The following is a 23082-nucleotide window of genomic DNA, read 5'->3' on the forward strand; positions in this document are numbered from 1 at the left end:
TTGCAAACAGTAACAAGTGGATTAACTTCAGCGGCTGTTTGAGTAAAAAGTGCAATATTACCCTTTTAATTATGGTGGAGTAAAAGTCAAAGTAATGCTCTGATAAAGTGAGGTTTTGTTGTTGTTTGTTTGTTTGTTTGTTTTTTACTCAGGTCCTTAGGAGAAATGTGCTTGTTTGTGTGTATTTATTTGATGTTCATTTTTTCTTATCTCAAGTTAGCGCAGAAAAAGTCATTGTACTTTCTCGAACAATGACAGTAAAGTTTATATTTGAATTCCCTCTGAATTATATTTGGGCCTATGTCTGTCACTGAAAGTTTGAGAAACATTACAGAAAAGTGAAGACAAATGCAAATCAAAATATCGAAATTCCTGTTTATTCTACAAAGATATAAAATGCAATGAGCAAAATAATTGCGTTGGTCGACATGTATACACATTTTATTTAAATGTAGCTTTTTCTACGTGTTTTCTACGCCTTTTATCCACACAAACTGGGGTTTAGGAACCACCTTCCAGGGTGAAGATTTTCAGAAAATTGGTTTTCAGCGGTGTCTTCATGCAAAGAAATTAACTCTGACTTTGATTAATTGAAGTCAAGGCTTCAGCATCCACATTAGCTGAAAACAATTATTAACTGTCAACTGACATCTTTATGTTTATAGGGCTTACACATACACATACAGTTACTCTCCCACTGTGTTGACTAAAAGTTGTGTTTCAGATATGCACTACAACTTTTTTTGGTGCAGTGCCAAAGAATATGTAAGCTATAATGCTTCTGACTGGCCCACATAGTTTTATGGTTAGGGTTATATTGCCACCTGTTGGTTTGGAACACACTCAACAGAATGTGTTTGTGCTCAGACATGCATGAAATATGGTTTTAAACAGTGTTTGTTTCTGGAGGACTTTTTAAAGATTGAAGAAGAAATGGCTACAAGCTAGTGGCCTCTAGTGATATTATAAGCATATTTTATCTACAGTTGGTAAATATGTTGTAGTAACTCTTTTAATTAGTGATTCGGCATATTTAAATGGGATAAAACTCATCATTGTGTTGTTTGGTATCATTGCATTTACCTAAACATGGGCAAGATGAAGAACAGAAGAGGAGGAAAGGGAGAAAATAATTTCAGATCATATTCAGAATAAAGACAAGATCATCTCCAAGCTGCTTTATATGTCTGTGACCACAGCTGCTAATATTATTAAGAGGTTTAAGGACCACGGGACTGCGTCCAGCCTCCCAGGACTGGGCTGCAAGTGGAAAACTAAACACACGGAAAGTTCAAATAGTGGAAAAACGACCAAGGGAAACTTGAAAACAGATACAAGCTGATCCGAGATCAAGGTAATGTCCAGTGATCATATGTGGCTTTCTGAAGGAAACTGAGGTCAGTGGAAGCAAACCTAGAGAGAGACAACTTTAGAAGAGATATATAAAAAATGATGCTAAAAGACATGTTGACAAACCATAAAGATTCTGAGAGAATGTCCCTAAAGCTGGGCTTTTTAGGAAGTAAGGTATATTCACACGTGAGAAATAAAAAGAGGATCATGCCTGAGGTACAGGTGTGTCTTCTACATGTGCAGGGTAATGTGTAATCAGAAGATTATCAAGGGTTCTGTACAGAAACATACTGTCCAGTGTCAGATACTCAGTTTCAGTGACAGCTTATGGTTTCTCAGAGTATATCACTTAAATGAGTATATTATGACATGACTATATCTCTGCAACCACCAATACGTTTGGTGTCATAGTAAAGGGAACACTTGTGATATTTGTTAAGATGGCTAAATATCAACCTGTAGGTTACTGGTGAAGACTAAATAAAGATGGCACACAGCACAAATTAAGTTTTAAAACTTGCCTAGTGTGTAGTGCATTGTTTCACACTGTTTGCTAAATGCTTCTCAGTTGTCCTAAATTGGGGGACTTTAGAAATTAAGAGGATAATGAGCCAAACCAAATCGAACCAAGTTTAGTTTGTTAAGTTTATATAACCCTGTTAAGGATATGGTGAATGCCAGTCAGCAGAAACATTATGGCACTGTTTATTAAACTTTTGCTTTATTGCTTGATCACAACGATGAACTACCAATAAGGTGCTGACATTCTGACTTTACTTAAGATTGTGTCCGTCTTCTTTCCAGTATTTCTGTTCAATTGAGCGTCAATTTCCAGGTGTCAGGCCTAGGGCAGATACCTTTAAAATGTAGACTCATGACTATACGTGTATGTATATAAATCAGAAATACAAAGGGAAAATGTTTCAAAGAAGTTTGTGAACTTTCATTCAAAAATGTAGGTTCACTTAAAATGTATTGATTTTCAAATGTAGATTTTACAATGTAGATATTGTTAGTTGGTGTTAAAATGCAGTATCTACATATCCATACAGAAACCATCATAGCCAACATTAGTCATTATGCAGGTGAAAACAAATAGAATGAGAATAAGAAGTAAGTGAGAATGTAACTATGCATATACATTCTGCTTTATAAATCTTGGTCACACATTTAACTTGCGCTGTTTTTGTTCCAGGTCAAGTCTCTGTTTCAAATGCGTTGTTTTCTTAGTGTAGTACTTTAGGTTCTTTTTGTTGGGCTCGTTCAGAATAGCTGAAGATAAAAACAGCACCAAGATACGAACCCAGCTGATGTTGTGATGAAAAACATAAATACACTATGATAAAAACACTGTGCAGAAAAACAGCACAAAAAAGAAATAAACATTCAGGTCAGTTTCAAAATGAAATTATACTGAAATAAAAGGACAACCTTACAATCTATGCTATGCAGTGGGCCGTAAAAATACTATGTAAGTCTAAACTCTCTACTAAATAAACAGTACATTTAGGGTTATGGTTCTTCTTTAGGCTGCAGGTTTCTTCCTCTAAAGAGTTTTTCCTCTCCACTGTCGCCCAGTGGGGTTGTTGGGTTTTCTATATAATTATCTACACAGTTATATTTTGTAAGGTCTTACATTTTACAGTGTTAAGTGACTTGAGATAACTTCTGCTGTGATTTGACGCTATACAAATAAAACTGAATTGGATTGAATTAAAAATGGGATTATTATAATATATGTGAATATCAGACTGTGTGTCATTCACTGTAAGAAGGGTTTCTTGTTAGGTAGACTAATGAGTTGGTAATAAGGAGGGTTTTGATAAAGAGCCTAGGATCAGGTCAATGTAGTTATTTGTTCTAGAAATGAGCTGACGTAGCATTTAAGCAAAGTTCAAGCTGCCTGCTCCGGTCGTCTCGGCCTCCACCTGCTGGAGGAGTCCGGTAGCACACTTACTGCACGGCGCCATATTAGATACACATTATATTGCTGCGGAGGAAGTCAAGAAAGGGAAGCAGTGATCCAGATGATCAGGGCACTCGGACCGCAGTAGTCAGTTTAAAGATCATTTTCGGTAACTGCTGAATGGTTGACGGAAACTAACCGAACCAGACATTTCGGGCAGCGCAGTCCGAGGCGTGCTGTTTTCGTCGTTGTTTAGCTAACTTGCCGGCAGACATGACTTCCTTGACTCAGCGGAGTTCAGGCCTCGTGCAGAGGCGGACTGAAGCCTCGCGCAACGCCGCTGACAAAGACCGCCCGTCCGGCCAGGAGGAACACGAGCCCCGGCGGGGAGACGAGCAAGAAGACGACGATACCGGAGACTCCAAAGAAACACGTCTCACCTTGATGGAAGAAGTGCTGCTGTTAGGACTGAAGGACCGAGAGGTAATGACGGATACACTGTGGTCTACAGCGCTGTAAATCCAATACAAACCTTCACCTTAGACGGTAGGATGTTAGCAAAGCTAACCTTGGCTAAAGCTGTATGTTCCTAGCACACATAGTTAACGTGAGCTAGTAAGTGTGTAGCATCTTTGTTTGCTATAATGCTAGCTATAGCTAACAACAATAATGGGCATCGTCGCTGAACATCGGGCTGATTTAAGCGAAAATACTTAAACGTAGGTTCAGTGAATATTGTGTTATGATCAACGAATCAAATATCATCTCGTGGCAGTCGTTACGTGTATTTACCTTACTAGCCCTACTAACCAACGTTGAATTTCGTTATGAAAACGATTAGTCGGTGAAATTCAACAAAGCTGTTAATGATTTCCAAGTGTACGTGTTACTGTGTATAGCTAGTTGAGTTTGGTTGAATGCTGACTAATGGCGCACAGTGGGTTTCTTAATATGCTGTTGTAGGTTACTTTAGCTGTGTGGCCTCTTATCAGTCAACAAACAGACTAAGGAGTAAGTGATACAATGCCAGTTACAAAATATTTACAACCCATGTGCTGTCTCCTGTCTTGTATTTTAAGCACATTGAATCTCAGTGGAAGCAATTAGGATTTCACACTTATCAACAGAGGCAGGCATTTATGAGTTTGGGTCATTTGAACTAAGGTGTGATAAGTGACAGGCTATACTTGTGCTTGTGGTTGCAACAGGTGGCAGATCCACAGCCCTTCCAAAACTGTAAAAGCAAACAAAATTACATGAAGAAAATTATTACAATGAACAACTGTACATTAGTTGCTCTATTTTAGTTTTTATATGCCTTGATCAGAGGTTTGTTTTTTAACTTGTTCATGCAGTTAGGCTTAATAGCAAGTTGTATATTTTCTCAATCTTGGCAAATATTTTCAGTGTAGTCTGTCTAAACAGTTTTTAATTACACACAGCCTACAGCTTAGGAACAAATAAACATTATGCAACGGTGCAGTTTTTCCCCAAGGGGGATCAATAAAGTATTCATTATTAATGTTTTAACATTTTAGACATAGCACACAACTTTGCTTTTATGTCACACTACGATGGAGTGCTGTGTTCTTATAATCAACTTGACCATCGGGAAATCTTCAGGGTCTCAGGGTCTCCCAGCCTGAATCCTGACACTGTGTTTCCATGATCTAGGGCTACACCTCGTTTTGGAATGACTGTATCTCATCAGGGTTGCGAGGGTGCATGTTGATCGAACTGGCTTTGCGAGGACGCCTTCAGCTGGAGGCCTGTGGCATGAGAAGAAAAGGTCTGCTGGCCAGGAAGGTAGGACATGTGTAGCTGCTTCCAGTTTTGCTACAGTGATAAATAATTGGATTTTCAGTTTTCTCCCCCTGCTGGTCTTGCATTTCTGTTTTATCTCAGTGGATATCTTTGACCTGTTCTACCTGATAATATAATTGTAATTTAGGTACAGTCCCATTTGAGTGATTGAACTGCAAAGCACATGCATGTCAGTTAATGATATCAGTTGAGGTTTGAGGAGTTTGAAGAAAACGATACTTTGCATCTATATCGGCAGCTGTGCTCTGATAGCTACACCTTCTAACTGGCTGTTACTATTCTAAATGGCATTTGCAGGTAATTTGTAAGTCAGATGCTCCAACAGGTGACGTGCTCCTGGATGAAGCTCTAAAGCACATCAAAGACACTCAGCCACCAGAGACTGTGCAGAGCTGGATAGAACTGCTCAGTGGTGAGTTCCACTGCCCACAGCCCCACACTGGTGAAACATTTGTAAATAGATGTGATGGGTCCAAGTTGCATCATACTATTTGTACCCAACTTAGTTTTGAGCTACTATACAGGTGCTGGTCATATAACTAGACTATCATCAGAAAGTTGATTTTATTTCACTAATTCTGTTCAAAAAGTGAAACTTGTATATTATATTCATGCATTACACACAGACTCATATATTTCAAGGGTTTATTTCTTTTAATTTTGATGATTAGAACTCACAACTAATAAAAAACCCAAATTCAGTGTCTCAGAAAATTAGAATATTAATTAAGACCAATACTAATCAGCTAATTAACTCAAAACACCTGCAAAGGCCTTTAAATGGTCTCTCAGTCTAGTTCTGTAGGCTACACAATCATGAGGAAGACTGTTGCCTTGACAGTTGTCCAAAAGACGACCATTGACACCTTGCACAAGGAGGACAAGACACAAAAGGTCATTGCAAAAGAGGCTGGCTGTCCACAGAGCTCTGTGCCCAAGCACATTAATAAAGAGGCGAAGGGAAGGAAAAGATGTGGTAGAAAAAAAGTGTACAAGCAATAGGCATATCCGCATCCTGGAAAGAATTGTGAAGCAAAACTCATTTAAAATGGACTGCAGCTGGAGTCGGTGCTTCAAGAACCCCTACATGCAGACGTATGCAAGACATGGGTTCAGTTGTTGCATTCCTTGTGTCAAGCAACTCTTGAAAACTGACAGCGTCTGAAGCATCTCGCCTGGGCTGAATTTGGGTTTTTCAGTTGTCAGTTCTAATCATCAAAAAAAACAAAACACTTGAAGTATATGAGTCTGTGTATAACGCATGAATACAATATACAAGTTTCACTTTTTGAACAGAATTAGGGAAATAAATCAACCTTTTGATGATATTCTAATTATATGACCAGCACCTGTATACACCACAAGAAGTGTATGTTTGTAATTATAATATTGTTGGGTAGAAAGGGTACAGTGTTTAGAGTTTGTTGTTCTCTTTTCTTTAACATGTAATGAAACTCAGCAGATTCTGTGAGTTTATGACACATTTTGGGTATAAATTGTGTGATGTCATGTAGAACCGTGGGTATCTACTGTTCCACGCCTGAGATACTAGTGCTTATACTGTTCTACTGTCTTCGTCACAGCAACTTGTTATAAATATAGATGAGCATGTATGTCATCTTTTTGTGATGAGCTGTTTTTGTTTTATCTTCAGGAGAGACATGGAACCCCCTGAAGCTTCACTATCAACTGAGAAATGTGCGTGAACGGCTGGCCAAAAACTTGGTGGAAAAGGGCGTCCTCACTACAGAGAAGCAGAACTTCCTGCTCTTTGACATGACCACACATCCTCTGACCAACAACAACATCAAGCAGCGCCTCATCAAGAAGGTTCAGGAGGCAGTACTTGACAAATGGGTAAATGACCCGCATCGAATGGACAAGCGACTGCTTGCACTCATCTACTTAGCCCATTCATCAGATGTCCTGGAAAATGCCTTTGCCCCGCTGCTAGATGACCAATACGACCTGGCTATGAAGAGAGTGCGGCAGCTGCTGGAACTGGAGCCTGAGGGGGAGAGCATGAAGGCCAACTCCAACGAGCTGTTGTGGGCTGTGGTTGCTGCTTTTACCAAATGAGGCTACCCTAGAGGACAGCAAGCCGTTGTGGCTTTCAAGTGGCATTGTATGTTGGGGTAGGAGTACTGGCCCCAACCTGGTGACTTGACTGACTTAAAGTTTACCCACCTCCTGCCTGGACTTTTGGAAGGGGCTGCCCTCTTTTCACACCCCTCTTCTCCCTCCCTCATTTTCTTTTCCTTCTGGATGACTGTCCTTGTTGATCTTTCATGGCCCTGTTTCGCCCTCATGTCTCATTTCTCTGTTCGGTTTTGCTAAAAAAAAAAAAAAAAAAACTTTACATAACTTTGAACAAAATGGTTGCTGATGGTATGGATGAGGCCAGAATCCACGTGTTGGGTCATATCCTCTTTCTTTTCTGTTAGGTCTGTCTTTGAAACAGTTTCTTAGAGGCACAGTATGTGTGGCACAGATAACTGGAGGTACCATTCTCACACACCTTAGAACTTACATTGACCCATGTGATGTGCACATTTAAATACATGTACAGGGCAGTAATACTTTGTAGGAAAGACAGATTAGCTGATGATCCTGATGTGACTTTAAATAGATGTCTTCTATCAAATGTGTCAGAAGTGTATGGATACGATGCATTCTGTGTCACAGGATCATTGACTTTATATCAGGTACTGGAGACAACATCGAAAAGTCTTAGCCTACTACGTAGTGTATGCTGTGAACATTTATATTCGGTTGATGCCTACATCCCATCCTTCCATTATATTCCATTGCCTGCTCCTGCTGTGCAGGGATGCAGAGAGGAAACTGTCGCAGCTCACAATGGTACAACCTGGACATGTCACCAGTATATCACACAGAGACAACTATTCACACCTGCAGGCAAGTTTGCACTGTATCTACATGAGCTACGTCATAAGATCATGACACTTGATGGTATACCCAGCTACCCGCTGGATTCCAACAGAGGATATTCCTGCTGTGAGGAAATAAGTGCAACTCACTGAGCCATCCGTGCCGTCTGATGTTCCACCCCTCCTGGCCTAGAGTCACGTGGAACGTCATTCATTCAGTAAGCTCAGACATGCATTGTAGGTAGATAGAGAGCTGACTTGTAGGACGTTTACTTAGATCTCAGCCTCACTGAATATTTATCAAAAATCTCAAATGAAATGCCAAAACATGGTGGATTTTTGTTGTTTTGGCTCGAATTTCTGAATAGACACTCAGCTCATAGAAATGCAAGGTAGGAGGATGGCAAGAGAGTAATAAAAAGTGAAGCTAATATATCCTCAGTCAGGAGTTTCTCATTCATAATGAAATATGAGTTTCACACACAGCTGTGTTAGCTGAGCACGTTAATGAATACTTTATTGATAAAACACCTAAATCCTTTCATGGCAGCAACAAACTCAGGAAAGCAGAGCAATCAGTGCCTGCTCCCTTTGTTGGCCAAATTCATAGAGGTGTAGATTTCACTTGTTAGTGAAATGAAGTATAATGAAAAAGCTGGGAGTAGTGTGTGGGGTCTAATGCAGGAGGAGTGCATTTATGATGTTTGTGTAAGGAACTGAACTTGATTCAGAAAAAAAGCCCTTCAAGTCATTGACTCAATACATCCAGTGAAATATGTACACAGTGTGTTTAGTCGCTTTAAAATGACTGCATCAGATACCAGCTGCTACCATTGCTCCCTCAAACATGAATGCAGTTAGCCACTGGCTCATGCACATAAATATATTTGATCTAATATATTGTCTAATTTAGACATTGAGAAACTCATAGATGAACCTGCTATTGACTCCTACTGTACTTCAAAATTCCACACATCTCAAAATCCTGTCTTCACTTAGGAGATTTGACTCCTGTACTACTTTTTAACCCATTAGTTAGCTGGTTTACCACCAGTACAATATACAAATATCTGTCAAACAGCTTCATAGTAGTTGGAAAGTGAGATTTTCATTTTTGATGGAGCTAAGTTAGCAGTTCCCACCTGTTTCCATCTTTGCGCTAACCTTGGCTAATCATATTCCAGACCCGTCACTGTATTGAACTCATAGGTTTAAATTAGATGCCGATCTTCTCATGCAAGTGCAGGCTCAGTGACAACTAAGTGCATTTCCTAAATATCAGCTTATGCGTTGTGTACAGACAGTCGTACTGTGCAGTAACTTGTGAGTGCTGTCAAAATAAATCAACTGCATTTACTAAACTTTGACAAATCTGATGGATTGCCTAAAACATTTGCCAAAGGTCTGCAGAAGATTTAAAAGATGGGCTCTCATTCCAGAAGGTGATGTATATACTTGTGTATTTGTATCAGGCACAAAGTCAAAGGACGTTTTGTCACAATTGCAGTGTCAGCATTCCAAACTATCATGGTTCAAAATGTTGGACGTTGTGCTCTAAAACATCCAACAAAGCCTTTTCACTGTCAATCATACCATGCTCTTAATTTCAGATTGCCTCAACTTTTAATTTTCCCCCCACATTTGTTTAACTATTGTCTGTTTTAACTTTTGCTACTCCATCTTATAGGTTTTGTGAAAGTCATTGCTTTATTTACAGATGGCCTCCTTCTGAAATTGTATGTAGCAAAGGGCTGGAAGTGATTAGTCAGTGGATATGGGGAAAGGAGAAGAGGTGACAGAGAGGTTTCTGCATCTGAAGATCACCTATTGTGGACTGAATGAGAGATTATATGTTATCTAAATAAAGGGACCTCTAGTCTGTGTACCTTTTTTCCACCCTAGAAAATAAACCAAGAGTTTTGGAAGTGCCTAATCATATAACTGATTTAAAGTTTTGTTTGAAGCTTGTGGACCTTAAACACAACTTCTTTATCCCATGTGGGGCCTCAGGTTTAGCTCATACCTAAATTATTGACTTTATGAGGTTATCTCAGTGGGTGTACACAGAATTTATGGGACAAGTTTAATTATAAACATGAAACTCAGCATGGGCATAGATTCTGTTAACACTGATGAATAACAAGTAAGAAACAAAATGTCTGGGATGTGTGACAACTGCCTCTCATGTCAAGTTGAACAAGTGTGTCCACAGTGGAAAGTAAAAACATTTACTTAAGTACTGCACCATTTGAGACTCCCTTTTGATTGGACAATTGCCACTTTTCTATTTTACTTCAATCTTTCCGTTTTTTGCTCTTTTAAATCTTATACGATCTAATTATAATTAGATTCAAAACCTGCCTTCAAATACCTGCAGCAGCAGTAGTTATGAACATGATAGTCATGATAGTCACCAGACACCAATATCATATTTTTGTCCATAAAGAGTTTTACTTTTATTCTCCAAGTATGTTTTGTGTTAATATTTAGGTACTTAAGTTACATTTTAAATGCAGTACTGCGTGTTCACATGAAAATATAATTGACGAGACGCTTGTCAGAGTACTGTAAGGTTATTTATTAAAAACAGTGATGCATCGACTAAAGACTACCAACAACCGACAACTGTGTGAACACAGCCCTCAGTCTTGTATTTTTCTACATGGCATGATTATTCCCACATTCCTCTCTCCATAACAATGCATACTGTTGGCATGAGTTACTTAGACCCATTGCTGACTTGTTGCAGCTAAACATGACTACAACTAAATAATGGCATGATCAAAGGGAATATTTATTTCATCAAATACTTTGTATACTTGAATTTGTAATTACTGTGAGGTAATTAGTCTAAAGTACTGTTAGTGTCAAAACCATTATTACAAGATGGTGAATACATTGTACGTGTGTAGCATTCTGTGTATAGATTTATACATAGATATATATACAGCTATACACAAACAGTCGCCCATATATCACTTGCTAATCCATTAAAGCAGTGCTTCTCAAATAGTGGGGTGCGATGCTGGGGGGGTCGGTCTGACGTCAGGAAACCTGCTTTTTGGCCGTTCTTGAATAGGTGCGTATGCGCACTGCACAGAGCTAGAGGTTTGAAGTGTAGTGAACAAACCCTCAAGAGTCACCAAAGAAAAATATTATTATAATTATAATATAACAGGGACAAAAAGAAAGAGAGAGCGGTAGGTTATGTGGCGGGGGAGGGGGGGCGTGAATGTTTAGTTCTTCTTGAGAGGGGGGTAACAGAAAATAATTGAGAAGCACTGCATTAAAGGGAGGCCTCTTCAAAAAAACACATGGATTTTCTCAACTTCAGGGCAGAAATATGTTCAATTCATCAGAAAAAAGTGAAGTACACACAACAGTAAACCAAATATTTTGGATTGTAGCTGGTTTTGTTGTCTGAATGGTCTCAGGAACGTTATCCTCCTCCTGTTAGAGAATAGAGAGAACAGAGCAGTGCATGAATATAGCAACCAACTTTAATTAGAATCTGGACAGAAAGTAAATGATAATCACTGTCGCCAAAGTATTTGGTTTATTTAGTTAAATTAACTGAAACCAACACCAAGTTGATGACTGGAGAAGAGAAACTTGGCAGGTGAAACAGGACAGAGCAAGCTGAGCTCAACTGGTTTTAAGGTAACAACTCAAGACATCCCATGGATTAAAAAAGTCAACTCAAAAAGTCTGAATATCATGAAAAAGTTACACGCGTTTTTTTTTTTTTTTTGGTAAATTAATTCCAAAGTTCAATTGTTATATTTTTTGGTTTTAAGTTCTTAAAGAACTGCAGCGTGACTAAGCGTGCTTAAACTGAAGCTAAAGCACACTGGGGTTATGCAGCAGGACAATGATCTGAAACATACCAGCAATCCACTTCTGTATGGCTCTATAAATACATAAAGCAATATAAGGTAGATGCCTAGTCAACGTCTCTACTTAAGTGGCATTAAGGTTCTGTGGCAGGACCTATAACAGGTCCGTCATGCTTAAAAATCCTCTAATGTGGCTGAATTGGGACAATGCTGCAAAGAAGAGCGGGCTAAAATTCCTCCACTGCGATGTGAAAGACTCAATAAGTCAATATATGAATTTAACATTTTGAATTATATTACAAAAATATTTTTAACAGTATTCAGCTTTTTGAGTTGCAGCTGGTACAGCTGAGAGATTTAATGGTAATGTAATAGCATAGCATTTTACAGTTAGTTCAGTTAGCTCTCTGTCTCACCACACATGCACCTCATTAGCTTTAACCCCAACAAGTAAACCAGTAGCTATATGTTGATAGATGGTACATTTACATTTAGTTATTTGGCTTTTATCCAAAGCAACTTACAATCTTACCCAAGGAGACATTTGTTTAAATAAAGTGCTTTGTAATTTAACCATAAATTAAACAGAAGTCCATAATTCAAGAAGGAATAAAGAATGATAAATTATTAATATGTATAGAAAAAATATATGTGACTATTGTAAGGTGGTGTTATTTCAAAGCCTTCGTTTAAGTGCCCTGCAATATATTCTTTATTTTACTGAGATGAGATAAGATTTGAGCTTCAATACCAACCTTAAAGCGAGTCATTCAATTCCTTTGACTTTCAGTTCATCTTGAACACGACTGAGATAATCAGGATCTGGGTATCCATAGCTGCAAACACAATCACTGAAACTCAGTCACTACATATGGACAACTTTATAACTGATGACAGTTCCCTTTCCAATGTTGGGATGCTGGCATTAGATAGTGAAATTATAAAATGTGTCTCTTTTCCAGTTATTTGACTCCCCTGTCCAACTTTTTAGCAATGTGCTCCTGGCACCAAATCCAGTAAGTTCATGCAAAACAAAATTTATAAAATAGGGCTGTTGAAAAAAACACCCCAATTTTGATCAATAAATCAGAGAAAAAGTAATTATTATTTAAAATAATTATTAATTAATCGAATTCCATGGTGCCCTTTTGAACTAGTGCTTTGAGAAAAGAAAACAGGTTGATGTTACTAATGCACCTCAAAACCAGGCGTCACAGTATACAGCCAGTAAAAGCAGGGCAGGGTATACGCTGTAGAGTATATGTAGTATAATATTTAGGTTATTCATACAAATAAGATAGGGATGGATGCTGGGGCTGCAGTGTTCCAGCTCTCATGTCATGTGAAACGACAGAGCTTAATTTGCTAACACTGTGCTTAAAATGAATTCTTTCTGCATCAGTAATTTCATTACAGACACGTTTTATACAATCACACATGTCAAGGGTCATCAGCACCTCCTGACATACTGTCAAAACCGGGGGTGGGGCGGTGTCACAAGATCTGTCACAGGCTTACACAGGTCTATCACCTCTACACATAGCATTCAGCAGTGAACCCAGAGGCCTGAGCTAAAAGCTAAAAGAGATGATTGACATTAAAGCCTATTTCAGTTAACCACTGAATTAGTCATCTGCCAATAATCATTTGGATTATATATACACACACACACATATATACACACACATACACATATATATATATATAAAAATAATGTTATTATTATTATTATATTTATATTTACAGTATTGCTGCTATTTTGGAAACAGGGGACATAAGCCCCACAGAGTGCCTCCTTAAACTAATATCAGGCTTCTGCTCTGATTACAGCTCAGTCACAATAATGAGTTTCACTTGTAAACAATGGCAAGAAAAAGTATGTGAAACTTTTGGAATTTCATGGTTTCCTGCATTAATTCGTCATTAAAAGTGATCCAATCTTCATCTAAGTCAAGAGCATTATCAAATATAATGTACCTAAAATAAAAACACAAAAAAATTCTGATCTTTCATGTCTTTATTGAGAACAACCATAAAAACTTCATAGTGATAGTGGAAGAAGTATGTGAACCCTTGCAGCAATAACCTCAACTGGGTGCCTCCTGTAGCTGTGAATCAGACCTGCACATTGTTCAGCCACAGTTTGCCTAACCGATTGGTGAAGTCTTTGACATCACTTTTTATCTCTTTATGTAAATCAAAGTATCTCTCTAACTTATGCTAACACCTGACTTCAATTTGCTTTTTTGAGGTAATTATTCAAAGAGATCACATACTTTTTCCACTTGCACTGTGAGGTTTTTATGGTTGTTCTGACATGGAAGATCAGATTTTTTTGCGTAATTACCTTAGGCACATTATTATTTGTTAATACTCTTGACTTAGATCAGGGTTCAGATCACATGTGATGACAAATTAATGCAGAAAAGAGAAAACCATGAAATTTTCATGCTACTGTAAATGTACATTTGTACAACAAAGAAAGAAACCATACTAATTCATTGTTTATTGAATGCATTACTGGCAAATAAGACTCCTTACTGTGTGGGTCCCCCATGTGTTGAGGTTTTGTGGTGAATATCATTCCATGTGACTATATTGTTCCTTCCACTGGTAGTGGACCGACCAACAGTAAAGATGAGTTTCTGATCAAAGGCTCGCCTCAGCAGTTTGAGGATCCTCCTGCCCTCTGTGGAGTCTGGAAGATAGGCAGTACGCGACACACCTTCATATGGCTGACCAGGGTTTGGATGCTCCTCCTGCAGACAGACAGTAGGGATTTATCTGCCTAAAGCTGTTCCTTTTATGTTCTGTTGTGAATCATTTCTTATTGAGAAACAAACAAGTCAAATTTCCGTCAAATATCTTTGTGTCCAAATCTTAATAATAGGAAACTACCATTACATTTGACATGACCAATTCAATCCTACTGCTCCCATGCTTTCAAATCATTTTTGTGTAATTCTGTGTTATAAATGTTAATTTTTTATTTATTTGGACTATCCTGCTCATGCCTTTATTGTAAAACACTTTAAACCCTTTGAACATATAAGTAAACATACAAGCATTTACTTGGTTAAATAAAAGTTAGAAACAGTGGTAAGATGAAGCGGTAAGCTTCAGAAGTATCCAGAAGAAGCTAAAGTTAAGATTATGTTGTCAAAATACAGCTTGAAATGTGAATTTCAATTCATTCAGTGTTGTGGAGTCTTACCTTTTGGATACCACTTGGAATGTGATATTCAATGATTATTGTTCTGTATTTCTCATATCCAGGCAGACATGAACTGGTTGTGTTGACAATCATTCTGCCACCATCCGGCTGTGTCCCTGTCAAAGTGCCATATAATTCTCCACATGTTGGACAAACAGGCTTGTAGTCAAAAGCTGTTTTCAGACAGTCTCTACAGAATGAGTGCTTGCATGGAAGGCTCACTTTCTTTGCTCTCTCTATTGAATCCATACATATTGGACACAGTTCATCTTCACAATCTTTGCTGTGTCTAGGAGAAGGACCTGAGGTTCTGCTGCTTCGACTGTCTGCTGGACCTTTGTGCACTGGGCTCTTTTTTGAACTCGATGTATGTTGCAAATGGCGCTCCATCAGTAGAGAAATGTGCATGAAAGGCCCTGTTACTTCAATATTGTTTTGTTTGGCTTGAAAAAGCAGGTGTGGAAATCTCTTCTGCAGGTCGTCTTTCTGATGTGGACTCACAGGGATAGTTTTGACCTGCAGGTCAGAGGCAGTTCTCTGGTAGAATGTGATGAATCTCTGTCTGACCATGTTAGCACGATCAAGAGATATGGAGGGGTGGCATGGTCTTAAAGTTACCTGTACTGTGCCTTTGGGGTTATTCTGTACTGTTCTGAGGTCAGGTTGTGTTTCAATGTCAAAACTGTTTCCCCGAATTTTTGATAATTCATTTTGACATTTTTTCTCAATGTAGGCCATTACAGCTGCAGATACATCCACAGATTTGACATGAGTTGAAGTGTGTTCTCCTTGCAATTTTTTAAAAAGATCCTCTACTTCCTCATAGGTTCCTTGCACCGTATAGCAGGAATCTTTTTTCTTTGGATTATAAGGATGAAGAATCTTTTTCAAAGTTTTAGGGTCTTTGAAATTAGCTTCATCAATGGTGGCAGCGATGTCTGTAATAAACTGCAAAACACATGACAGCTCAAGTTAGTTATTAGCTACAGTGAAACTGTACATATTGAATGCCAAGGAAGTCACAGTTTGTCTTCTTTATGAATGGCGCTCAATGCAAACAGAATTGCTGCATTCATATACACACAAATAAATAAATGGTCAGTGCCATCACAGTATGTTTTGTACCATGCACACATGCAGTGGAAGGCATGAAGCACCATTAATAAGCACAAAGTGCCCTTTTCTGTATAAAGGCTACTTGGCAACACCAGCCGGCAGGAAAAAGGAGATAAATTTGAACCCCTTTATCTTTGCATATATACAGTGCATTCCATTAACCAATAAATGCCACACAGTTCTGCTCAGAAATGATGCAGATGCAGTAATGTGATATGACTGTATAACCTAAGTGATCAGAATCAAAACAAGATGTTAAGACTGCAGATGTTAAAGACTGTTCAAGGAATCAGGCTGCTGCCTTTTGACTGAGCTGAAAGATATTTAAAGATATTTAAAAGAGACACCAGCGAAATTCTAATTAGCAAAATACTTAAAGGCACACTGTTCTACAAGTTTGCAATATGAACTGTAAACAAGATGTACAATTTAAAAATCCTTCATGTTTCACATTATTGTAGTGGTTAAAATCTTGCGTATCCGTTTGAATGTGCGCGCTTTTAATTTGAAGGTTAAAAGCACAAGCCGGAAGTCATTTATTTCAGTTTTCTAGAAGTTAGTGTTCTTCTCTAGATCAAAAACCAAACACATCCATCCCTTTTGAAAATAAACAGAGAGACGTCAGATTGCCGCGTTTTCCTACGTCTTCCTCTGATAAAACGACCACAGCGGTGATAATTAAAAGATCAAACTCGACCTGCACCGACTTGGAAACCTGTCCTTTCCCTGTTCTCACACACCACCTCTCCTTGACCGGTGAAACCGTTGAAATGTAAACAGAAGGAAACTTGCCGACATGTTGCAGAGCTGTGGTGAAAGCTCAGCTCCCCCTCGTCGTTGCTCTGAGTCCGGTGAAGTCCTGACGACTCCTGACGACTCCTGACGACTCCTCCACTTTCACTTTCAGCTTCATGTTGTCTTCTCTGTGTTAGCGACGCCTGTTGGTTGCTATGGAAATAACAGTCAACAGAACCCGTGACTGTTCCTGCACAGGTGGAAAGTAACGGAGTACATTTACTCAAACCTTTACCTTTACTCAACTACAAATTCAAAAAGGAAAAAGCACTTTTACTCCATCCCACTTTACCCACTGCTGTTTTTATTCCACTGTAATTTTAATCTTTAAGAATGTTAGAATACATAATAATAATAATAATAATACAATATATAATAGTTCAACATATCTGTTTGACTAAACTTCTATATTAATGTTACCACCAGCATCAAATTCAACAGTATTTATATCCACGGTTTTTAGTACTTTGTACTTTTATAATTAAAGTAATAGCATGTAGCCTACTTTAGTACTTTCACTTCTGTAGAAAAATGAAAGCGCACTGTTATTTAGTGGAGTGGAGAAAGTAAAACATTGAAATGTAAGATCAATGCAGTGTGTTCAGGTATTTTATTAAACTGTGGTGCAGGAATAACTGTAGCCCTAAGTGATGTCCATTTATTTCGTTTTTTTTAATTTCAAAAAACTGCTTTCACATTCATTAATTCTATGTGACATATAAATAAATCATTTTGGAATAAGGCTGTACCATAATAAAATGTGGAAAAAGTTGTGTTATGAATACTTTCTGGGTGTAGGTTTACTATAGGATAATCACATAACACATAAGATTAGGAAAGAACAGGATCACAAACCAAATTACAGCCACAAAACAGAAGGTTCCAACATAATGACAAAAACACACTGATGTCAACAAGAGACTAAATGAAACATAACTGTACACACACACAAGTCACTAGCATTTGACTTATTTATTTAACAGCACTAAATTTAACCATCACTCTCAACCCTGCTATACCCACTTCTGTACAATACACACAACAGAATATTCTTCAGTGTATTTTTAGACACTTCGGGAAAAATAAAAGGTGCTGATGATTTATTGTGATACTGTAATACAGTGACTATCAGTTTAAAAAGAGCATTTGGTTGGAAGTTACATGTCATACAGTATTTTCACTATTTGTGTGCCACCACTTATCAGACTGTGCTGCTTTAACAAATCAATAAAGCATCACTTACAAGACTTAGGTCATATATCATTACCTAGAGATCTGGCCACAGCTATAATGACCTTAGAAGTTGGAGTTTTTAAGGTTATTAGCTAAATTTTTTACTGTGAAAAAATGAAATGAAATTTAAATGTTTAACTCTATTGTATCTTGGGACTATGAATGTCGTTGAAACATGTTTTCAATAACATGAACAACACTCAGGAGGAGTAACAGCATGCTGTGCAGTAAGTGACCAGATGAGGACAGTGTTTGTCCACAATTGTCTCTTGTGCACATTCAGTGTGAGCCCTGTCAATACAGTCATTTAGCTTTATGGTATTTGTCTTTCAGCATCCACATGTAAGGTGACAGTGTATGTGTGTGTTCCTGTTGGGTAAGTAAGTAGAACAAACATCAACATGTTCCAGTGTCTGACTGGACTGTTCAACTATAATAAACCCACGTTCTTACCTGATCACTATGTCAACATTTCAGGTTTATTTCTGCATTGCCTTTTTGCTAATAATATTGGTTGATTCCATTTTTCAGCTTGTCATATTGTATATATTAACTACTCTATACAGTTTACTGTGTTTATTTTAGCTGCTCATTAAAGACTGAAATTCTTGTTGTATGTATTCACACTTTCAGTCACTATATAATTATTATCCAAATTATTATCCAGATCCAAAATAACTGTAAAAGACAACAAGCTGTGTCAACCCAGAATTACAAGTTCCTCTGCTGTCTTTAAGATGTGAGTTAACTTACATGCGCTCTAATGCTAAAATTAGGAATTAATACAAAATAGTTTAATGTCAATGTATGAGATTTGAAAATAGAAACTACCACAGTCAAGTTAACTGAACTTAAGAACATAAGAAAATATCCACCACATGTACTTAATGTTTTAATTCCTCTTTTTAATTTAACTTTTACTTTACCAGGTCGATCTCACTGCAAATAGCAATTGTTTTTTCCAATGGAAACCCAGCCTAATAAAGTCTATATTGTGTGTAAATATGGGTACACTGAGATTAACTTTGATCATGGCATTTCTAATTATCAACAGCAACAACTTTTTTTTTTAATGAGCACATTCTGTTTTGAATGGGAGTCTCGGGAAGGTTAATAGTACGTGCTGTAAAATCTCTGTTTCTTTCTAAATTACTGAGCTGAGTCCTCTCTTTGAGGTTTATTCATTCATTTCATAATTTCAAATCAAAAGATCTTATGTCAGAATAATCAATGTTTATGAGTTCTTATGTGAACTGGAAAACACTTCTATACAGATTTGTCTTGAAATAAGTAAAATCATATTTACACTGAGTTGCTGCAAAAGGATTAGTTGATTACTATATGACATTGTAAAGTGTGTTGCAGCTTTTTAATTAAATAAAAAACATTCTTACAAACCTTCTCTGCAGTGGGAATGTCAGTGTTGAAATGGACCGTGGAGCATTGGAAGAAGATGGCCTGGTCGGATTAATCCTGTTTCATATGCATGTGTTTGTATTCACCTAGGGAAGAGAGGGCACCAGGACGCACTGTGGGAGTTTGACCCATGGAGGCCCCATTTCCTCTCCACTGTTGTCTAACGCTAATCCTGATCTGAGAGTCCCCAAAATGTGGTTTACTTTATTTTACATTCAATTCAATTTATATTTCTGTTGTCCTAAAAGCAGTCAAATTTAAATAGAAAAATACAGGACAGAAGGATAAAAATCCTCTGGGACAAACTGTAACACAGACAACTCAATGCAGGACCTCTGCTTTGTGACTTAAAGTATGTTGTATGTAAGTATTTAAAGTTTTACAAAAGGGATTCAGTTACCAGATTTTTTGTATTATTAGTCTCTGGATTACTTTACAGGATTATACTTTAGGTAATTGCTATGTTTAGTGTGGGTTTATTGTGAGGTGTTTTGAATGTGTTATTTCAGTCACACATGGCTGATATTTCCCCCATAGGGACGCAAATCTTAGTGCAGACAAGTATTAACTTAGATTGATGACTCATATCTGCACTTGACTGAACATTTATGACACACATGATGTAATCCTACAGTACAGTTCTGAAGATCAGCTCACTGCAGTGCATTCTTTTGTTCTCATCTGATCCAGTGCCTGTGGATTAAATTGTTCTTGAAAAACCTCCCTTGAAAAAGATTCATGGTCAAATTATGGAAGTTCCAGATTCATAAATGTCCATATCTCAAAAATCTGGGTTTTTCGGCTGAGGAGCATGTGCACTCTCAACCCTGTCCAGCTATGCTTGCTGGTGTCCCACACATGATTGGGGTTAAAATAAAATAACCCTACAGCTCTGGTAGATTTTCCAAAAGGTATTTGACTAAATGGATCAAATTTTGAAAATAAAAAGAGCACATTTGTGAGATGTCATGCTCAGAAAAATGATTCACAATGTCATAGCTGCTCTTTTGACTACGATTCTCTAGGGGGAAAATGCTTTTGGGCCATTGTGCATCATGTGAGCAGCAGTTGTAGTTACACCTGCAACCGGCCTGCAAAGATCTCGGGTGTTGATTTCTCCTGTTCAGCTGCGCTGACCAGTGGTATTAAACAAAAAAAACTGACATAAAACTGTTTGTTTGGCCATTTTTTGTATGGTTTTGCATGTTTTCCATGATGTTGCTTTGTTGTTGAGTCTTACTTTCTATTTTGTTATTAGCTTTTGTACATTGTTGTTGCTTTTTGCACCTCAGAGCCACCGTACTGTGGTGGGTCATCTATTTTTCAATTCAATTCAATTCAATTTTATTTGTATAGTGCCAATTTACAACAGAAGTTATCTCAAGGCACTTTACAGTAGGTTTAAGACCTTACAGAAAATATTTATACAAAAAATTATAGAGGAAACCCAACAATCCCATTTGAGCAAGCTTTAGGCAACAGTAGAGAGGAAAAACTCCCTTTAGAGGAAGAAACCCCCAGCAGAACCAGGCTCATAGTGGGCGGCCATCTGCCTCGACCGGTTGTGGTGAGTGGAAAGAGAAGAGAGAAAAGAACAGCAGGCAATAAAGACAACAACAAGCATCAAGAACATTGGGCAGATGAACTGGATTCTGGAGATGTACAGCTCCAGGCCGAGGATACCTGCAGAAAAGTACAGAGAGAGGGAGACAGAGAGGAGGAAACACAACTACAGGAGAGAGAAGACACAAAGTTAATGACATGCAATGGTGGCATTTGCATTGATACAGGAGAAAGGAGAGAGGAGAGGAGCTCAGTTTATCAGTAGAGTTCCCCCAGCAGACTAAGCTATATCAGCATAACTAAGAGATGGTTCAGAGTCACCTGATCCATCTCTAACTATAAGTTTTATAAAAAAGGAAAGTTTTAAGTCTAGTCTTAAATGTAGAGAGGGTGTCTGCCTCCCGAACCTGAACTGGGAGCTGGTTTGGGAGCATGATTGTTTTTTTCAGTAAATTTCATTATGCACTGCAGTATCAAATGGTTTTTGCATAAAATAAATGTCTGATGTGTAAATGATTAGTGTGTCAAAGTTACCCTGACAGAGCACAGACACAGAGACTATAATAAAAGTGTTTTATTAAGTCATTACACTCACACTGGTACAGTTACTATGTTTACTTCAGACTTCAAAGTAAAATACCGTCTGCCCAATAAATGAGTCAATATTAACAGAAAGTACAAGTCTGCCAGCCATGCCTTCTTATTCTCTCATCTTTTGATGCACTAAATACATTTGTGAAAACTATTTTATTGTAAGCCAGGATAAGCAAGAGATAGAGATAGATTTTATTTACCTTTTTATTTTGAATTACTATATACAGTATGCTGCTGTGAAGCTTGTGAATCAATGAAGTCTCTAATTTGTATGACAGTATTGTATGACAATGTAACTAGTAATGAAATTGAAATACTCAAATAAAGTAAAGATGTGAGTTTCAGATGAAAAGAAAATGTTAGTGTTTTAGCTTTGGCCTTTATTTGTATAAAATACAAAGAAAGAGCAAATGTCCAGTGATTCAGATGCTCTGTCATCTTGTTTCTCTTGACCTCTGGAGCTTGGATGAGCATTGGTTAGTGTGTCTAGGCCGTCTTGTCCCACGGTGGCCAGTGGTACTCTTGTTTGAAAAGAAAACTGAGCTAAAATCAATCTGGGTCAGCTGCTCAGACTGAAGCTGGTCAATAGGGAAGGCCACGCTGAAAACATGTCTCTTCATTTGGCTACTGAACAAAATACAGCCTGTGTTCATTTACTGTGTTATAATAATATGACAGTGTTAGAGGGCGTTGTGGGAATATCAGTCATTTTTTAATGTTGAGCGTGTCAGTGCAGTTCACTGAAAAGCAGACAGCACGTTACCAATGTCAGTACTGTCCAGAATCATGTAGAAAAAAAACTGAGATGACGTTGATGACTGCTCTGTAGCTCTCACACATTAGTGCTATGGACCGCCACTGCTAACTGCGTACAGGGTAACAGTGCACAAACAGCACCTTTACTTCTCTGCTACTTAGCTTATTCTACCTGTAGGTATAAAAAGACAAGGTAGGCAAGCAGAGGTCAGTCCCACCCCCTCTCTCAAAGAACATTAGAGAACCACAAGATTTAACAGGTCAAAGTTCATTCAGATTAAATCTTACTGGCACTGACGTGAACGACACCCAGATAATGTGCTTTCACTCGGCTGTCAGAGCTGTTGCTGCAGCAAGTGAAGTCAATTAGACAAATCTCAGTCATTTGCATTGCAACAGTGACTGGATTCCTTTAATCAGTTTGAGGCTACACTGGAGCCTGACTGATACACAGGACCTGAAGTGCAGTACCACAGCTACTGGATCATTTCCACTGTCCACATCTGCCTCATTAGCTTTAGATAATGGTAAAGATTTTCACACTTGGTATGGCTCATAAGCCATCTGAGTGATTTGCATCTTTAG

At 38.0% G+C, this 23082-nt stretch overlaps 2 protein-coding genes across 2 annotated transcripts; one reads left to right on the top strand and one right to left on the bottom strand.

Annotated features, from left to right (window-relative positions):
* The first annotated feature begins 3318 nt into the window (after window positions 1-3318).
* On the top strand, window positions 3319-8697 carry golph3 (golgi phosphoprotein 3). Its single transcript, XM_026342940.1, has 4 exons — window positions 3319-3742; window positions 4934-5065; window positions 5381-5495; window positions 6738-8697. The coding sequence occupies exons 1-4, from the start codon at window positions 3533-3535 to the stop codon at window positions 7160-7162; spliced, it is 882 nt and encodes a 293-aa protein (XP_026198725.1). The 5' UTR covers window positions 3319-3532; the 3' UTR covers window positions 7163-8697.
* On the bottom strand, window positions 7410-17073 carry si:dkey-3h3.3 (RING_Ubox and Deltex_C domain-containing protein). The gene is made up of 5 exons (XM_026342939.1): window positions 16933-17073; window positions 15025-15972; window positions 14352-14569; window positions 12566-12646; window positions 7410-11424 (listed from the first exon to the last, which is right to left on the bottom strand). The coding sequence occupies exons 1-4, from the start codon at window positions 16936-16938 to the stop codon at window positions 12577-12579; spliced, it is 1242 nt and encodes a 413-aa protein (XP_026198724.1). The 5' UTR covers window positions 16939-17073; the 3' UTR covers window positions 7410-11424; window positions 12566-12576.
* Between the last annotated feature and the right edge of the window lie 6009 nt (window positions 17074-23082).

Source organism: Anabas testudineus, chromosome 9, assembly GCF_900324465.2.
Source record: "Anabas testudineus chromosome 9, fAnaTes1.2, whole genome shotgun sequence".
Lineage (NCBI taxonomy): Eukaryota > Metazoa > Chordata > Actinopteri > Anabantiformes > Anabantidae > Anabas > Anabas testudineus.